The sequence below is a fragment of the Anolis carolinensis genome, chromosome 4, assembly GCF_035594765.1.
Source record: "Anolis carolinensis isolate JA03-04 chromosome 4, rAnoCar3.1.pri, whole genome shotgun sequence".
Classification (NCBI taxonomy): domain Eukaryota; kingdom Metazoa; phylum Chordata; class Lepidosauria; order Squamata; family Dactyloidae; genus Anolis; species Anolis carolinensis.
In genome coordinates, this window is record NC_085844.1 from 127,726,577 (window position 1) to 127,741,451 (window position 14,875).

General features: G+C 39.7%; 1 protein-coding gene across 2 annotated transcripts in view; it reads left to right on the forward strand.

Annotated features, from left to right (window-relative positions):
- Positions 1-14,875, forward strand: part of pappa2 (pappalysin 2) — a 146,053-nt gene that overhangs the window by 83,916 nt on the left and 47,262 nt on the right. For both annotated transcript variants that reach the window (XM_003219850.4, XM_062977758.1), the window contains exons 14-16: positions 8,291-8,462; positions 9,787-9,964; positions 11,114-11,324. In XM_003219850.4, the coding sequence (XP_003219898.3) occupies positions 8,291-8,462; positions 9,787-9,964; positions 11,114-11,324 (561 nt within the window). The remainder of the gene's footprint in view (positions 1-8,290; positions 8,463-9,786; positions 9,965-11,113; positions 11,325-14,875) is intronic.

The following is a 14,875-nucleotide window of genomic DNA, read 5'->3' on the forward strand; positions in this document are numbered from 1 at the left end:
GTCCACACTGCCATAAAATCCAGTTCAATGTGGATTTTATACAGCTGTGTGGAAGGGGCCTCAGAGTAAGTTCTAGGATTAACAATTGCTCCAAATGTACCAAAAGTAAGTTTAGTTACCCCTCTAGCTCTAATGATTACACAGAAGAGAGAATTTCAACAGATATTAATTTCAACACAGCCAGATAACAAGCAATAGTTGCCAAAATTCCCTCTTCTGCACAACCATTAAAGATAAAGGAGTCCTCTTCAGTTCTCACATAAATATACTGGAGTAAACAATGAGATTAATGATTGATATAGGAAGAGGAAAAAAATTAAAGTAAGCACTGAACATTGTTGAGAAAAACTGTGGTTCTTAAGGCATACGTTCAGAAATTACTTGAGTCAATGTTCCTTTGTATGGAGCAAACTGATACAAAGACAATACATTTAGCTACATTTAGGAAGGTCCTGAAACAATATTTGAGAGTGCATAGACTTCTTTTAAGAGGAAAGGACTGATGGTGCTACAATCGAAGTTCAAGAACGAGCTCTAGACTTTAGAGGTACCAAGTGCAGAGTTGTTGGAAATCAAGAGACTTTTGGGCAGCTAAAGCTGATAAAGTTAGAGGAATAAATAATCATGGTTGAGGATGTCTTGGAATATAAAAACAGAAACACAAGGGAAAGGGCAAGCCATGGGCAGTTTGAAAGGTATGACCAAGAAGTTTGTGCTGTTTTAGAAGGCTACAGGAAACCTGCCCAGAGATTGAGGAGAGCATCATGTGAATGATTTCTTTAAAATAATATTGTGAAGAAAAAGAAAGACAACTAATGAACTAGCACATAACTGAAAATACAGCTATGAGAATCAATCTGTACATTAATCAATCTGGAAAAGATAAGCAAATGTCCTAATAATAAATGTCAAATAAAAGTTGATTTCAGCATGCCACACAGCCAAATGTTGAAAGGGTTGTCAGTTATGTAGATGATGAGAGACCTGAACCAAAAGTTCTGGATAGAGTTGCAAATGTAATTCAGGAAACTGCAAAACAGCAGGGGCATGTTTTTTCTGGTTGAAAGCTTCTTTCCCAGGAAAGGTGTATGCTGCTTTGCATACCATTAATCCATGAGTCAATGTTTTCTTGAAGAAGGTTGGTGGGCTTCAAAAATGTCAATATGACACTTAAATGCAAATGAATGTAATATTCCATGGCAGAAATGACAGAAAGGAAACCTGTTATTATAAAAAAGTTGTGAGACTGAGGGCCATTGAGACTGGACTAAAATTGAATTCGGACATGCCAGTACTAAATAACATGCTGAGTTACTGAACTGGAACATCCCAAGGCTAGGTTTGGCGCTATTACATTGTGAAAAATCAAAATGAAAGAAACACAAGGAAAGGACTCTCTATATCAGAGTTGTATTTTTCTGTGTTCACCACTAAATGCCAAGAGCTGTTTCCAAGCAATTCTAGAACTGTGACAAGGGAAAGGCCTTGCACTGAATGCCATGTTAGATTCTCAGTTCTCAGTGCAGTTAGTCTGTTTGTGGTTTTCTCTGCCCACACAAACCTTTGTGCTTTGCACTTAATGGAAGCAGTACTGAGTTGTTTGTGGAGCAAGAAAGAATGCTGCAAAGGAAGAAAGGAATCATGTTCCCATAGAACACTGGCAACAAGAACAGAAAACATCATCCAAAGGGAACACTAAAATTAGAACTTGAGGGGGGGGGGGAGGATCATGATCTTTGGTTCTCTTTTCTATGAGACCTGGGACAGTTAGAGAAGTCTAAGTTCTTCATCATTCAGAGAACAGCACATTGGATGTATTTGGTTAATAATAGTGCAGTTGGTGTTAAACATTTTATGGGTCACCCATATGTTGTCCAGAGAAAAAAAATGTAGCGCCTGTTTACATACCAGTATTATGTAATTCAGACACATACTGCAAATGCTTTAAATGTTAAAATATAAAGCATGGATTTATTGTTGGGTCTGAAGGACTGTGATAATCTGTAGGATTTAAAATTCTTAAAATAGAAGACACAGATGATCACTCTTGTCCTGTCACAAATTGATGGTGCAGATCCATTCAGTTTCAACAGCAGCTTAGGTGATGAGTTGTGCTTGTTGTTGCTGTTATCACCACACTACCTTTCACTTAAAACCAGCCTGTTGTTTGAAAAATACAAGCCAGAAGGTCATTTGGGCATGCAGAAAAAATGTATAATTTTTAGTATTGACAAGCTGTTACACAAACTATAATCAAACTATAATAACCTTTGGACTTTTCCCCAGTCATGTAAGATAGGCAGTTTGGACAAGTCTGGCATTTTCTTTGATCAATGTATCATGATGAGAAAGCCCCAGCTGTATGTCATCCATTCGCAGAAAAGAAGCTGCCATACAAATGGCAATAGCTGTGTCAAATAGATAGATAGATAGATAGATAGATAGATAGATAGATAGATAGATAGATAGATAGATAGATAGATAGGATAGTTTGGCTGATGGAACTACTTTTGTCCATGGAGCTGTATAAAGTGCATCTTTCTTTATACATATATGTAATTTAGTATATATAAACTTACACATACAGAGTAAATACGTAGTCAGGGGCATAGCTGCAGGGGAGACAAAATGAGGGCATTGGCTCTCCAAATAAGAATATTGTTTCTTCTTTGAGATTTTCCATCAGTCCTGAAATTTCTAGCAGAGAGTAAGAAACTGAAAATAGTTCATACCTAGAACTCTTATATTTGTTGTGTTTCCATTCTTTTATTAACTTTGCCTGCTCCTTTTCTTTGGATGGCTAAACTATATTTTCTAAAGTTCAACTAAAGTTTTAAATTATTACAAGAAAAGAAATTTGATGACAGAGGAAAAATTCATGGTGGGGTAGGAGCAGAATTCTGATTTTGGGGGAGGAGGCTGATGTTGTCATTTTGCCTCCTGTAAACTCATCCTTGCTATTGCTCCCTACTGTAAGTAGTGCTACATGTCAGATCCTGAACTCATTTTAGAGTGGTCTGTTCTCACTCATGTGCTAGCTTAGTTGAAAGGACTGCAGTGCAGTGTGGGGCTCTGAAGGCATCCAAGGACTTTGCTGTGAGTCCAGCACACATATGGCTTGCAAAGCCTCCTGATCCAGCTGGCTCCATCCTCCTCCTTTATGTTAAAGTCCTGGCTGCTCATGCATGGGCAGCCTCATCACTAAGAATCTGAAAAGGCCTTTTTGCATGCCTCAACAACTTCTGATGTATGTTCCAGAGGGACATAAGAAGGGGTACTTTGTTTTATCTAAAAAGCTCACTCCATGTAATTGCATGCAATTGCATCATAGCAATAGCTCAGAATTAAGCAGATAAAACAGTGCTGCTTAAGGCTATTGCTTGACCTCAGGCCTCAGAGTTTAGAAAATGAATTAATGACATCAAAAATTAATGACTCATATACTAAGAAATTGAGTTTTAGCAACTGCCCATTAATCCCTTAATTAAGGAACTGTGTATGTATTGATCTTAGCTGTCATGTAAAAAAGTATTGTGATGGGATACAGACTTGCTTAATACTGCTTTAATACTGCAGGATTTTTGAAGGAGATTAGATAAAGGAATTATAAATGTGTATTGAATGTATTGGCTGCAGTCAGGATTGTGCTAATGGACTGAGTAAAGGGAAAGCTTAACAAAACTTTGATCTGGTGGAGAAACGGAAAGAACTATGAGTGTCCTGCGTACATAGGCAATGAATTTGAGAGAGTTTAATTAAAAGTGATCTTCTAAAGCCAAATTTTCAAATGTTAGCTATAGCCTTTGCAGATTGTTGTTGTGTGTCTTCAAGTTGTGTCAAGTTGCTTCTGACTTATAGTGACCCTAAAGTGAACCTGTCACAGGGCTTTCATGGCAAGATTTTTCAGATGGTGTTTGCTTTTGCCTTCTTTTGAGGCCATTTCTTCCTCAGAAATATTATCTACAGCAGGGTTTCTTAAATGTTTTCCTCTCATGACCCCTTTTCTGCAACCTTGAGTATATAAATATATAAAATGGTATATAAATCAGATATTTACTGATAATAAATCATACATAACTTGATTTTAAAATACTTCTTTGATATAAATATTATTAACCCCCCCCCCCTTGCCTTGTTGTGCCATGCTGCCATCTGTTTCTAAGAAGAAACACAAGTGAAAGGAGGAGAAAGACAAGCAGAAAAAGACACCGGTGGCCCCCCACATCTCCATGGTATCTACAGACCACCCTGTAGTGACTGTCTTTACAAGCAATACCTGAGTTACAAACATCTGACCTACAAACAATTCATAGTTAAGAATAGGGGTGAAACAACAGAAAGTGAGAGAAATCTACCCTTTGAAAGGGAAATTAACTCCTGAAAGAGTTATCGTGGGGAAAAGGTGTCTCTACTGAAGCATTGTCACCAATCCTTGTTTTCACAACAAGCCGGTTTTTCAAAATCCAATTATCAGAGGGACAGGAAATGAGTTGAAATCTTCTGAACAAGGCAACGGACAGCAAAAAAAAAAAAAAAAAATACCACAGGAGTGTTAACCTTTCCCTATGTTATCCAAAACTAATAAATATTTTTGGCTGGAGTTATACTTAAAAAATGTGCCTGTTCCAACCTACAAACAAATTCAACTTAAGAACAAACCTACAGAGCCCATCTTGTTTGTAACTTGGGGATTGCCTGTCTTGGGTCAACCTTCTGTTAACAGCCCTTAGGGAGTAGTCCTTCACTCTACCTTTGATTGTCTTTGAGGTCTGGAGCCTGAAAGTGAGCTCAAGACACAGCATCTATCATTTTGCAATATCACCTAGTCCACGCTCCTCTCCCTCAGCCTCTAACTCAGAATTGCTCTAGCTTCAAGGACAGATTATCTTATCTATCCCACTTACCTATCCTCTCCCAGTGATCGAAGAAACCTTTCAAGTCAGTGACTCCATGTAGATCTTGTGACAGCCTTTCTCTTTGGAGTTACTTCTGCTAAATAGGTGAGCAGGTGTGTGTCCTTCAGGTTGATCAACCCTACTTCTATTTGCATCAACATGCTACTACCTGGACACAGCCCCTGATTTTTGTTTCTCATTACAGAGTGGATTGTAGTACTCAAAGGGAAATTGCTCTTAGAAGAGCTAGTCTCATTTCATGTGTGGTATGACTTCAGTCTGTTTTCCTATGTGGCATAACACCTGCCCCCTAGATTGGTAGCTTTTCAGTGACCCATTTGTGTGATTCTCAGAGACGGCAAAGAAGAAAGACAGGTTGCCCACCTGCAATTGTGGTTCATCAAGTGTTGATCTGTGAAATTATACAACCATGCCCATCTTACCTACTTTCTGTCCTGCTATCTTCAGTGCCCTTTGGCTACTGTCACATGTGGCCTAGGACTGGAGTTTTCATGTGATATGTCTACTTATATGAGCTTGGAGAGTGGACAGGTTTACCACAAAAACTGTATCTCTATAGTTCGGGTTTGGTTCGGGACCTGGCTATCTTCGTGATCTCTAAGTTCTTCTGAGGAGGCCCTCATCTCGCTTCCGTCTTCCTCACAGTTACGACTGGGGGGAGGGACGAGAGAGAGGGCCTTCTTGGCTGTGCCCCCCCCCGGGCTCTGGAACTCCCTCCCGAGGTAAATTAGGTTAGCTCCCTCCCTATCTACCTTCAGAAAAGAACTAAAGACCTGGATGTTCCGTTTGGCTTTTGGCGAGACAGTCATTAGATAACCAGCTCCAGATGGTATTGATAAGCTATCCTGCACCTTATTAGGTCCTTATCTTTTATGCACTTTAGCCATCATCCTATTTTGTATTGCTGCCTTAGTCTCCCCTCCCATGAAGACGATATAAACTGTGCCTGGTGTTTGGTTGATATCATTAACCACTTTTATAATATTCCTGTTATATACTGTACTGCTGTTTTTATCTGTTTTATACTGTGAATTGTACATTATATTTTTGTTTGCTCTATTTTAATTGTGTCATCGGGCTTGGCCCCATGTAAGCCACCCCGAGTCCCCACGGGGAGATGGTGGCAGGATACAAAAATAAAGTTATTATTATTATTATAGCTGTAGAAGGTTCTAAGAGTGCTTTGTACAGGCGCAGAATAACCCATTTGTCTGATTTCACTGGATTCTTTTTAGGAATCCCTAGGTCCAACAATGTGTTCAACATCTATCATATAGTTGTGTTGGAGGACCTAGAGGTTCCTAGAGAGAACACTTCTCTAAATATTTGTATATACTCTGGCACGAGTCTTTCATCAGCTTCCAGCAGAGGTGGATCATAGAGTTCCACTTTTTCATGTCAGGAGTGACTTGAGAAATTGCAAGTAGCTTCTGGTGTGAGAGAATTGGCCGTCTGCAAGGATGTTGCCCAGGGGATGTCCGGATGTTTTGATATTTTTACCATCCTTGTGGGAGGCTTCTCTCATGTCCCTGCATGGAGTTGGAGCTGATAGCGGGAGCTCATCCGTGCTCTCCCCGGGTTGGATTCAAACCTGGCAGCTTTCAGGTCAGCAACCCAACCGTCAAGTCACAAGGCTTTAACCCACTACACCACTGAGGGCTCCTAAAGTTTCACTGGAGGACCTAGAGATCCCAAAAGAAGTGTTTCCTCTGGTTTAAAAAATACTTTTTTAAATGTAGTTTTTTCATTGTGCACTCCTAACCGCAGTGAATGTGGAGGACTGCTATATTTTGACAATATCTGTTTCATTATTATTTCCAACATGGCTGCCCTGTTTCCAGAATCTGATTGATCTGTCTTTCTTTTCGTAGCTCTTTGACAGTTTATCATGGTCATAGATTGATGCTTTTCTGAAATTGTACATTGTTCAGGAGCTCCAGTCATTCATTTCCTCTTTTGTCTGTGTCACTCTCTGGCTTCCCTGTCTGTCTCTCTGTTGACATTCCTGTCCATCACTCTTTTTCTTGTCTCTCATCCTTGTTTATGCATCTGCCCTCCCTCCCCCCACCAGATACTCTGCTGCTACTTCCCTCATATGTATGCTTCGCCACAAGGCAGTACACAGTGAGTTTCATCTTCCTGCTCTTCCTCTTGACCTATTATATGCAGCCCCAGCCATAGTGATTGCTATTTGCAGTTATTTGCTGCCAAAGTAAAGGACATCAGGATATATGGCAAAAGGAAGTGGCCTTCCTAACAAAAATATACACCTACATGAAGAACAAGGAAAGAAACATTTAATCTGGGATTGTTGAACTGAATTCAATTAGATGTAGTCAAGGAACTGGACAGTTCAGGACTTTTGTGTTTACATGTCAGGAGAGGGTTGGTTTGATGCCAGCAAGTGTGTGTGTGTGTGTGTGTGTGTAATGGGTTGGGATATGCGAGTCTGTGTTAGAGTTGTTGATAGTGACACACTAAGTAGCTAAATGATTTGACAAACACATGTGTTTGCAAAGCATATATTAAAAAGAATTATGTGGAAATCTAAGCTAGTGAAAGAATTTCTATCCACTGCCCTGAAATCATTTCTCACTTCATAAACATGTCTTTGTATAAGGAATGTTCCCCCTTTGTAGGCCCTTTTCTTACCAGTTTTACAGGTCTTCTTCCCCTTCTAAAGTTTGCCTATTTCAGCACTGTATTCATCTTCAGAACTTGGCAAAGTTCTTTTCATTCATATGGTTTGGATCTATGGAAGTTTCATTGTGGATAGTTATTGGTAAGCTGATCTAGGGCAGGCCTTTGGAAGTTTCCCACCTCAAGAACTGTTTTGTTGTTTTCCTGGTACTAGAACTATCTATTATTTTATGACCACATAATGAGAAAAGTGACACCTGCACTCCAATTGTTTCAATTTGGCAGGGAGAGTGTCAATTAGTCCTGTGTCAAAGGCCAGGCACCTGCTGCATTGAAGGAGGCAGTGGGGTGCCATCTTCAGAACAGGGCCTCCCTGGATACAGAGATAGATGAAAACTATTACTAGATTGCAAATATTCCCTTTTTGGACAAGATGCTTGAGCATATAGTGGTTGAACAATTTCAGGTGCTCTTGGAAGAAAAAATTATATAGATCAATTTCAGTCTTGTTTCATGCCAGTATACATCATTGAAATTGCCTTAGTTGCTCTAATTAATGACCTGTTCCAGAGGAAAGAAAAGGTGAGTGCTACCCTCTTGACCTTCCTAGACCTTCAATGTATTTTGATACCATTATTCATGGAATCTTGGCATCTCACTCTTTGGATATAACTCCTCTTTCTGTTTCCTGCCATGAACAAAGCTGTATTTTGGTTCTTTCTCTCTCTCCACAGCTGCACCCAACACACATGTGGAGAACAAGGGAGCTGTGTGTTCCCCCATATTCATCATGGTAGTGTTGACAACTGCACTCTCAACCATCAAGGACACATGGAATGTACAATTTCTTGTGAAAATGGATTTGTACTCCATGATAACCATGGGAAATTGTTGCGTCCAGGACAGGTGAGTTGGGAGTCAATTGTTATAATCTGGTCAGTTTGTAAGGGGATCACATGCTTTCTATGTTAGCAGTCAATTTAGAGCAAAAGGATTCAGGGTTTTTAAAATTTTGACTCATATAATCCAGTTTAAAACAGAAAATCTGGGATCAGATCCTAGGATAACAGGCCTGTCTGGAAGGGCCCTGAGCCACCTTAACAGCCATCTTAATCCTGCCCAGGTCATTCTGTAAGAGATGAAGGAGCATGAAGAAAGGAGTGATGGCAGGATAGGAAGGTGGGGGACACTGTCTGAAACATTTGTTTTCAATCAGTGTATTAAAATGTCTGAAGAATAGTTGCATTTCAGAAGCCATGCAAATCTTCAGCCATATAAATATGTGGACTGGATCGCTGACTGTAGTCCAGCTGCCTGTGGTTATGATCCTGGCTTTTGTTTGCCTCCTTACTCCCTTGCATTCCTTTGCATTTTCTCCAGCTACCAATTTATTCCTTGCCAAAAATATTTTAACTTTTGGCAATAATGATTGAAATATGGAGATGGAAACAGAACAACTTTCTACAAATGACAGCTATTTGCAGAATTTACTTGGACAATAATAAATAAGAGTTTTCATGCCAAATGGTGGTTTCCTTGTCATGCAGCTTATATTTAGTAATACATTGGGTACAATTAATCTCTGATAAAACATTGATGGCTAAATCTAGTTGTTAATATCAACTAGAGTAGGCCCATTGAATCCATGGGACTAATGTGAATGATCATTCTAGTCTAATTCATAGAAAAACAGAATCCTAGAGTTGGACCAGACCACAAGGGCCGTTCAGTCCAACCCCATTCTGCAATGTAGTAAGACACAATCAAAGCACTCCTGCCAGATGGCTGTCCAGCCTCTTCTTAAAAACCACCACAGAAGGAGACTCCACCACACTCTTATCATCTTATTATCATCTCTCAACAACTCTTATCATCAGAAAATTCTTCTTAATGTTTAAGTGGAATCCCCTTTCCTGCATTTTGAACCCATTGCTTTGTAGCAGCAGAAAACAAGCTTACCCTTATGACACCCTCTCATCTTTCTTTTCTCTAAGCTAAGCATACTCAGCTCCCTAAGCTGCTCCTCACAGAGAAAAAGAGAGTCCTTTAAATAACCTGGATCCAAGCCCTTTAAGGGATTTGAAGGACATTTTCACCATGTTTTTAGGCCCCTTTTCTATTCCTTGTATTTGATATTGTTGTGTTATACCAGCCTTTAAGACACTATGCCACGATGCCAGCCTTCCAGCAAACAACAGAATTTAGGAGTGGCTTTCTTTTCCTTTCTCAGAAAAATATCCTGTTGACCTGTAACTCTGGGCAATGGGACAGATCTGTGACTTGTGATCCCGTCGACTGCCAGTTTCCAGATCCATCACATGTGCTTTATGCTGAGTTCTCTTGCCCCAAAGGAACTACCTACCTGAAGCAATGTTCCTTTTCCTGCATCAAGCCAGCAAAGCTCCAAGGTATGCTGCTGAGTATTCTTTATCTCTCAGGGCAGCATTAGATGACATGCCAGAGTCTCAGAACATAAAGTCTATGTCTTTGCATTCTGGTCTTTGCACTAAGGCAATGGTTTTCAACCTGTGGGTCCCCAGATGTTTTGGCCTACAACTCCCAGAAATCCCAGCCAGTTTACCAGCTGTTAGGATTTCTGGGAGTTGAAGGCCAAAACATCTGGGGACCCACAGGTTGAGAACTACTGCGCTAAGGTCTGAAGGGGGGACACTGCCATCTTCCCTGAAGTGATGAATGATATATTTGCACATGCATCTACCAGGAAGATTAATAAATACTGTTAGATTGAACTGAGCCTGCAACTTGTAAATTTGCAGGAGGCAGCAACCAGATTTAAAGTGGATTTATGCTCTAGTGCAATTAGGTCTTTAGTTTATTTGAAAACAAAGGAAGGAGCTTTGTGGCACCTTTAAGTCTAACTTTTTTTAAATTTTAGAACACACTTGTGTTCCTTTCACTGCTCCTTACACCACCATTGTTGACTGTACTTCTCACCCCACCATCATGCTGGAATAGTTTGGATTTCTGTTACTTTTCACACACTCACCTCACCAGTCCTATTTGTATATATGTCTAGTTATTAAGGCTAGCCTTCTTGCATCTGCAGAAGTGGACTGGAATCCATGAAACTTTATGCTGTAATGAATTGATTCATTTTAAGGTGATACAAGACTCCTTCCTTATTTTAAAATTAGCTGCCATTGTTGCGGGGGGGGGGGGGGGGTCTGGACATTGACTGGTAAATCTTTGGACAAGATTGATTGCTCTTGAATGTAGGTGGATAGAACTTTAATATACTAGTTGGAATATCCTGTTCAGTTAGGGTCATTATGCTCTCAATAATTCACTCTCACCTGGCTGACCACAAAGATTCCTTTCCATAGGAGTTTCTGAGTGAGAGCAGCAACATGAACTTTTACCTTACTGGCACCTTCCTGAAAATATCAGGCAAAATTGCATCTAGTATGAAGTACAAGGTTTGGGAAGATGTGGAGAAACTTGGGCAATCAGTTGGCCATTCCTGGCCTATTTAATTCTGCCCCCCTATTCTGAGCAGGCTCTACTTCTCTTTCTTTCCCTCTCTTGCTTGGAGTTAGGAATGAGTCAGTGGCTGACCTGCTTAGACGATGGACTATGGTCACTTCCAGAGGCGTATTGCAAGCTGGAGTGTGACACTCCACACCCAGTTGCTAATGCTGAGTTGAAGGTGCCCGAATGCCTGAAAGAGAATCATGATGTGGGTTCTGTCTGCACCTATGAATGTAAACCTGGATACTATGTAGCAGAAATTGCTGAGAAGCCCAGGAAGTGAGTAAAACCAAGAATGTTTCTTTCCTGTCAATATTTTCCTTGGCATACCCCTTTTCTCAGCAGAAGCATTTCAGTCTATCTGGATCACTGGCTATAATACCCTTTTGTGTTAAACTTGCTTTTTTCAAATAGGGTTTTGTTTTCTTTTTGTATGTGCACAGCCTCTTCTGCACATTGTCTTCTTATTTTGGGGGCAGGTGCCCATCTTGTCCTTTCAGCTATTCAACATTTTATTTTCTGTTTAAGATAAGGGAGTAAATAGTTATGAATCTTTCGAGATGCATTTTTTCACAGGATAACTGTAGGATGAAAATGCCTTAACAGATATCCTTATGATTTCTTCAGCACATGTTCAGTGGGAAATAACAAGCAGTCATATGCTTACTCTGCCTTTTTCCTGACTTAACACAATGTAATCCAGGCACAGTTCCTTCATCTCCATTTTCTATCAAGAAATGCCCTTAGCAGAAGTTTGGGGGACTGTAGTCGGTGCACTGGACAGTTTTCACTCTTGCTGCAGGCTTCACCACCCTGTCTTGAACAGATTTTCAGGTGAAAATCAAATTGTAAGCAGCATTTGATTCCCATATCCAGCTTTTACAGGGTTTGAGGGAATTGGAGGACTGTTTTCATGTAAAGATTCCTGGAGACCTCTGGGAGCAGTAATTTACTGTCATTGAGTGTGTGTGTCATGCCTTGGGGAGGCAAAACAAATCAGGAACCTGTGGGGAAAGCTCCTGGGGATTTATGTGGTGAACATTTACCTTGACTCATCCTGGAGATTTTGTCTTACAAATGTGAGCTCCCCCTATACATTACTGTTAAACTTAGTCTTCTTTGAGCTTTGTTCAATTAATACTTCATTTCATTTGGTTTATTTGTTCAGTTACATTACTTTCTTCTTACTAATGTGTATGCTATTATGCAAAGATGTGTTTTAAAATTAGCACATTGACCTCTGCCTGCTAGTTTCTGCAGTTCCTAATGATAGCTAATTATCAGTTCCCAATGATAGCTAACTACTTCAAAGTGCGATATAATTGGCAATAATTTTGCATTGCAGCAATTGGATTGCCATAAGGTTGCTTCCTTTTTCTTGACAATATCTAGGTGCTTGACGTTGTTCTAACAGATAGAAACTCTACAAGCACATAGTTATGCAGTGCCATACTCAACAATTCCAGCAACTACAGTCTGTCTTGCTAAAAAAAATCCACCAATAGAACCGAAAGAAGATACTAAGGACATTATTGCATATGGGGAACGGGGGAGTATCATATTACCATGGCGTTTGGTCCTGTAGCATTACAAAGCACATACAGTAGAGTCTCACTTATCCAACATAAACGGGCCGGCAGAATGTTGGATAAGCGAAAATGTTGGATAATAAGGAGGGATTAAGGAAAAGCCTATTAAACATCAAATTATGTTATGATTTTACAAATTAAGTACCAAAACATCATGTTTCACAACAAATTGACAGAAAAGGCAGTTCAATACACAGTAACGTTATGTAGTAATTACTATATTTATGAATTTAGCACCAAAACATCACAATGTATTGAAAACATTGACTACAAAAACATTGTCTACTAAGAGGCAGATTGTGTTGGATAATCCAGAACATTGGATAAGCGAGACTCTACTGTAGTTCCATTTGTCATTCCTTATTATACATTGTTCTTTCTTGCCTTTTCTCCTGAAATCATCCATTTTCATATTTATCACACGAGTGAGTGCAGTTCCTGCTCACTACAAAATCTCTGGGCATACTAGGCTTTCTCCTTCCTCCAGTCCTGGTGTTCTGGAATGGACCTGAGGCATTTATTTTAAAGAGGCCCCACTCTGGAGGATACTAAGCTTTCCTAGTATCTCCGTACTCGCCATTGTGGAAGTCCAAAACTTAAGCTAGCAGTACAGACATGCAAAACAAAGATATTTTCGAATGTTGGTATTTCTAATGATTACATCATTTTTTTAAAAAATTACCATGTCAGGCTCATGAAACAGAATTTTGGGAGAGAAATGTCAGTGCTTGGTAGGGGACTGCCTTAATCCACATCACTGAATTGATTCAACAGGGGCAAATTCGACAGCTCCCATCCCACATGTTGTTTTTTTGGCTGTTTTCTCCAGTTATATACTGAATTCTGAGCTCAGAAGATGATCATCTTCTTTCCCTTCCATTTTCAATGACTTCTGAGACACTTTTGTAATGATTTATGACTGGTATGGAGAGGAGGTCCCCTTGCAGAAGGGCTCCATCATACATAATTATCTCTCTTTTTAAAAGTGTCTAGAATTGGGGGGGGGGGGGCAGAGTGGGATAGTGCCCTAACAAATGTGTATGTTGTTATTCACTATATTAGTGACTTAAGCCTGTAGCCATTAAAATTAACTCCAAGATGCTAGACAAAAATCCAAACAGCCTAGCCAGTTTCCTTTATTCTTCTTTCCCTTCCTATTGCCTCGTCAGGTCCATTTAGATTAAAAATGCTTATCCAGAATTCCCAGCTGGTAAGAAAGGAAGCTTTTTGCTAAAGTTTGGACAATTTGCAGCAAATTAAAGTAAGCTGGGAACCAAGGCGGAAAGAGGAAACTGCGACATTTTGAAAGTATCCAGAAAAAAAAAGGGATAGCTGAGGATTAATTGATTTATCCCTGTTAAACAGTTGGAGGGTGTGAAATGCTACTTCCAGGCGAGTGCTGCTGCTCTCACCAATGCTGAAGCTGAGCAGAAAAGTTCCTTAGATCTGATACTAGCCAACAAATCGGGTGAGAAGGGTGGGGTATAAATGTTGTAAATAAATAAATAAATCATTTGATCTGCCACTGAGCTATAGGTTGGTCCCCAATGGGTGTGGAGAAATTGATAGAAAATGTGTAATCTGATTATTTTCAAGGCAGGCAATACGCTGTTCTGTGTGGAATGCAAAAAAGACCTTTCTGGAGGACTTCCCATTAAGTTAGCATTTCTCCTTTATTTGCATCTTTGAAGAAGATGCTTCTTTTTCAGCATGTTATCAACATGCTTATCAACATTTTCTTTAAAAAGCCTGCAGCTGCTTATTAAATTACCTTTGCATTTTAGATGGGGTGGTGGCTGATACTGAGAAACAGTAATATGCTTGTTACATTCATAGTAGGGGTGAGATCCTAAGCAGGATCTTTTTGAATTTAAGCTCCTTGAATATAAAAGCTTTATCTATATCTTGGCCATTGTAGTTTGTGAAAAGATGTAGTATAGACAATACATCTATCTATCTATCTATCTCTCTAAAGCCAGCATGGTATAGTGATTCGAGCGCTAACAGGATTTGAATTCCTATTCAGCCATGACTTCTGCTGGATGATCTTGGGCAAATCACACACTCTCAGCTTAATAAGAAGGCAATTGGAAACTTTACTGAATTATTCTTGGCAATGAAATTCTAGGATAGGGCCACCTAGGTCAACCTGAAGCCATATAATTTTTTTAAAAATCCAAGTGCAAAGAAGCCAGAATGGATGTCCAAAGAACTTCTAACTGGTTTAAGACTAAAAAAAGA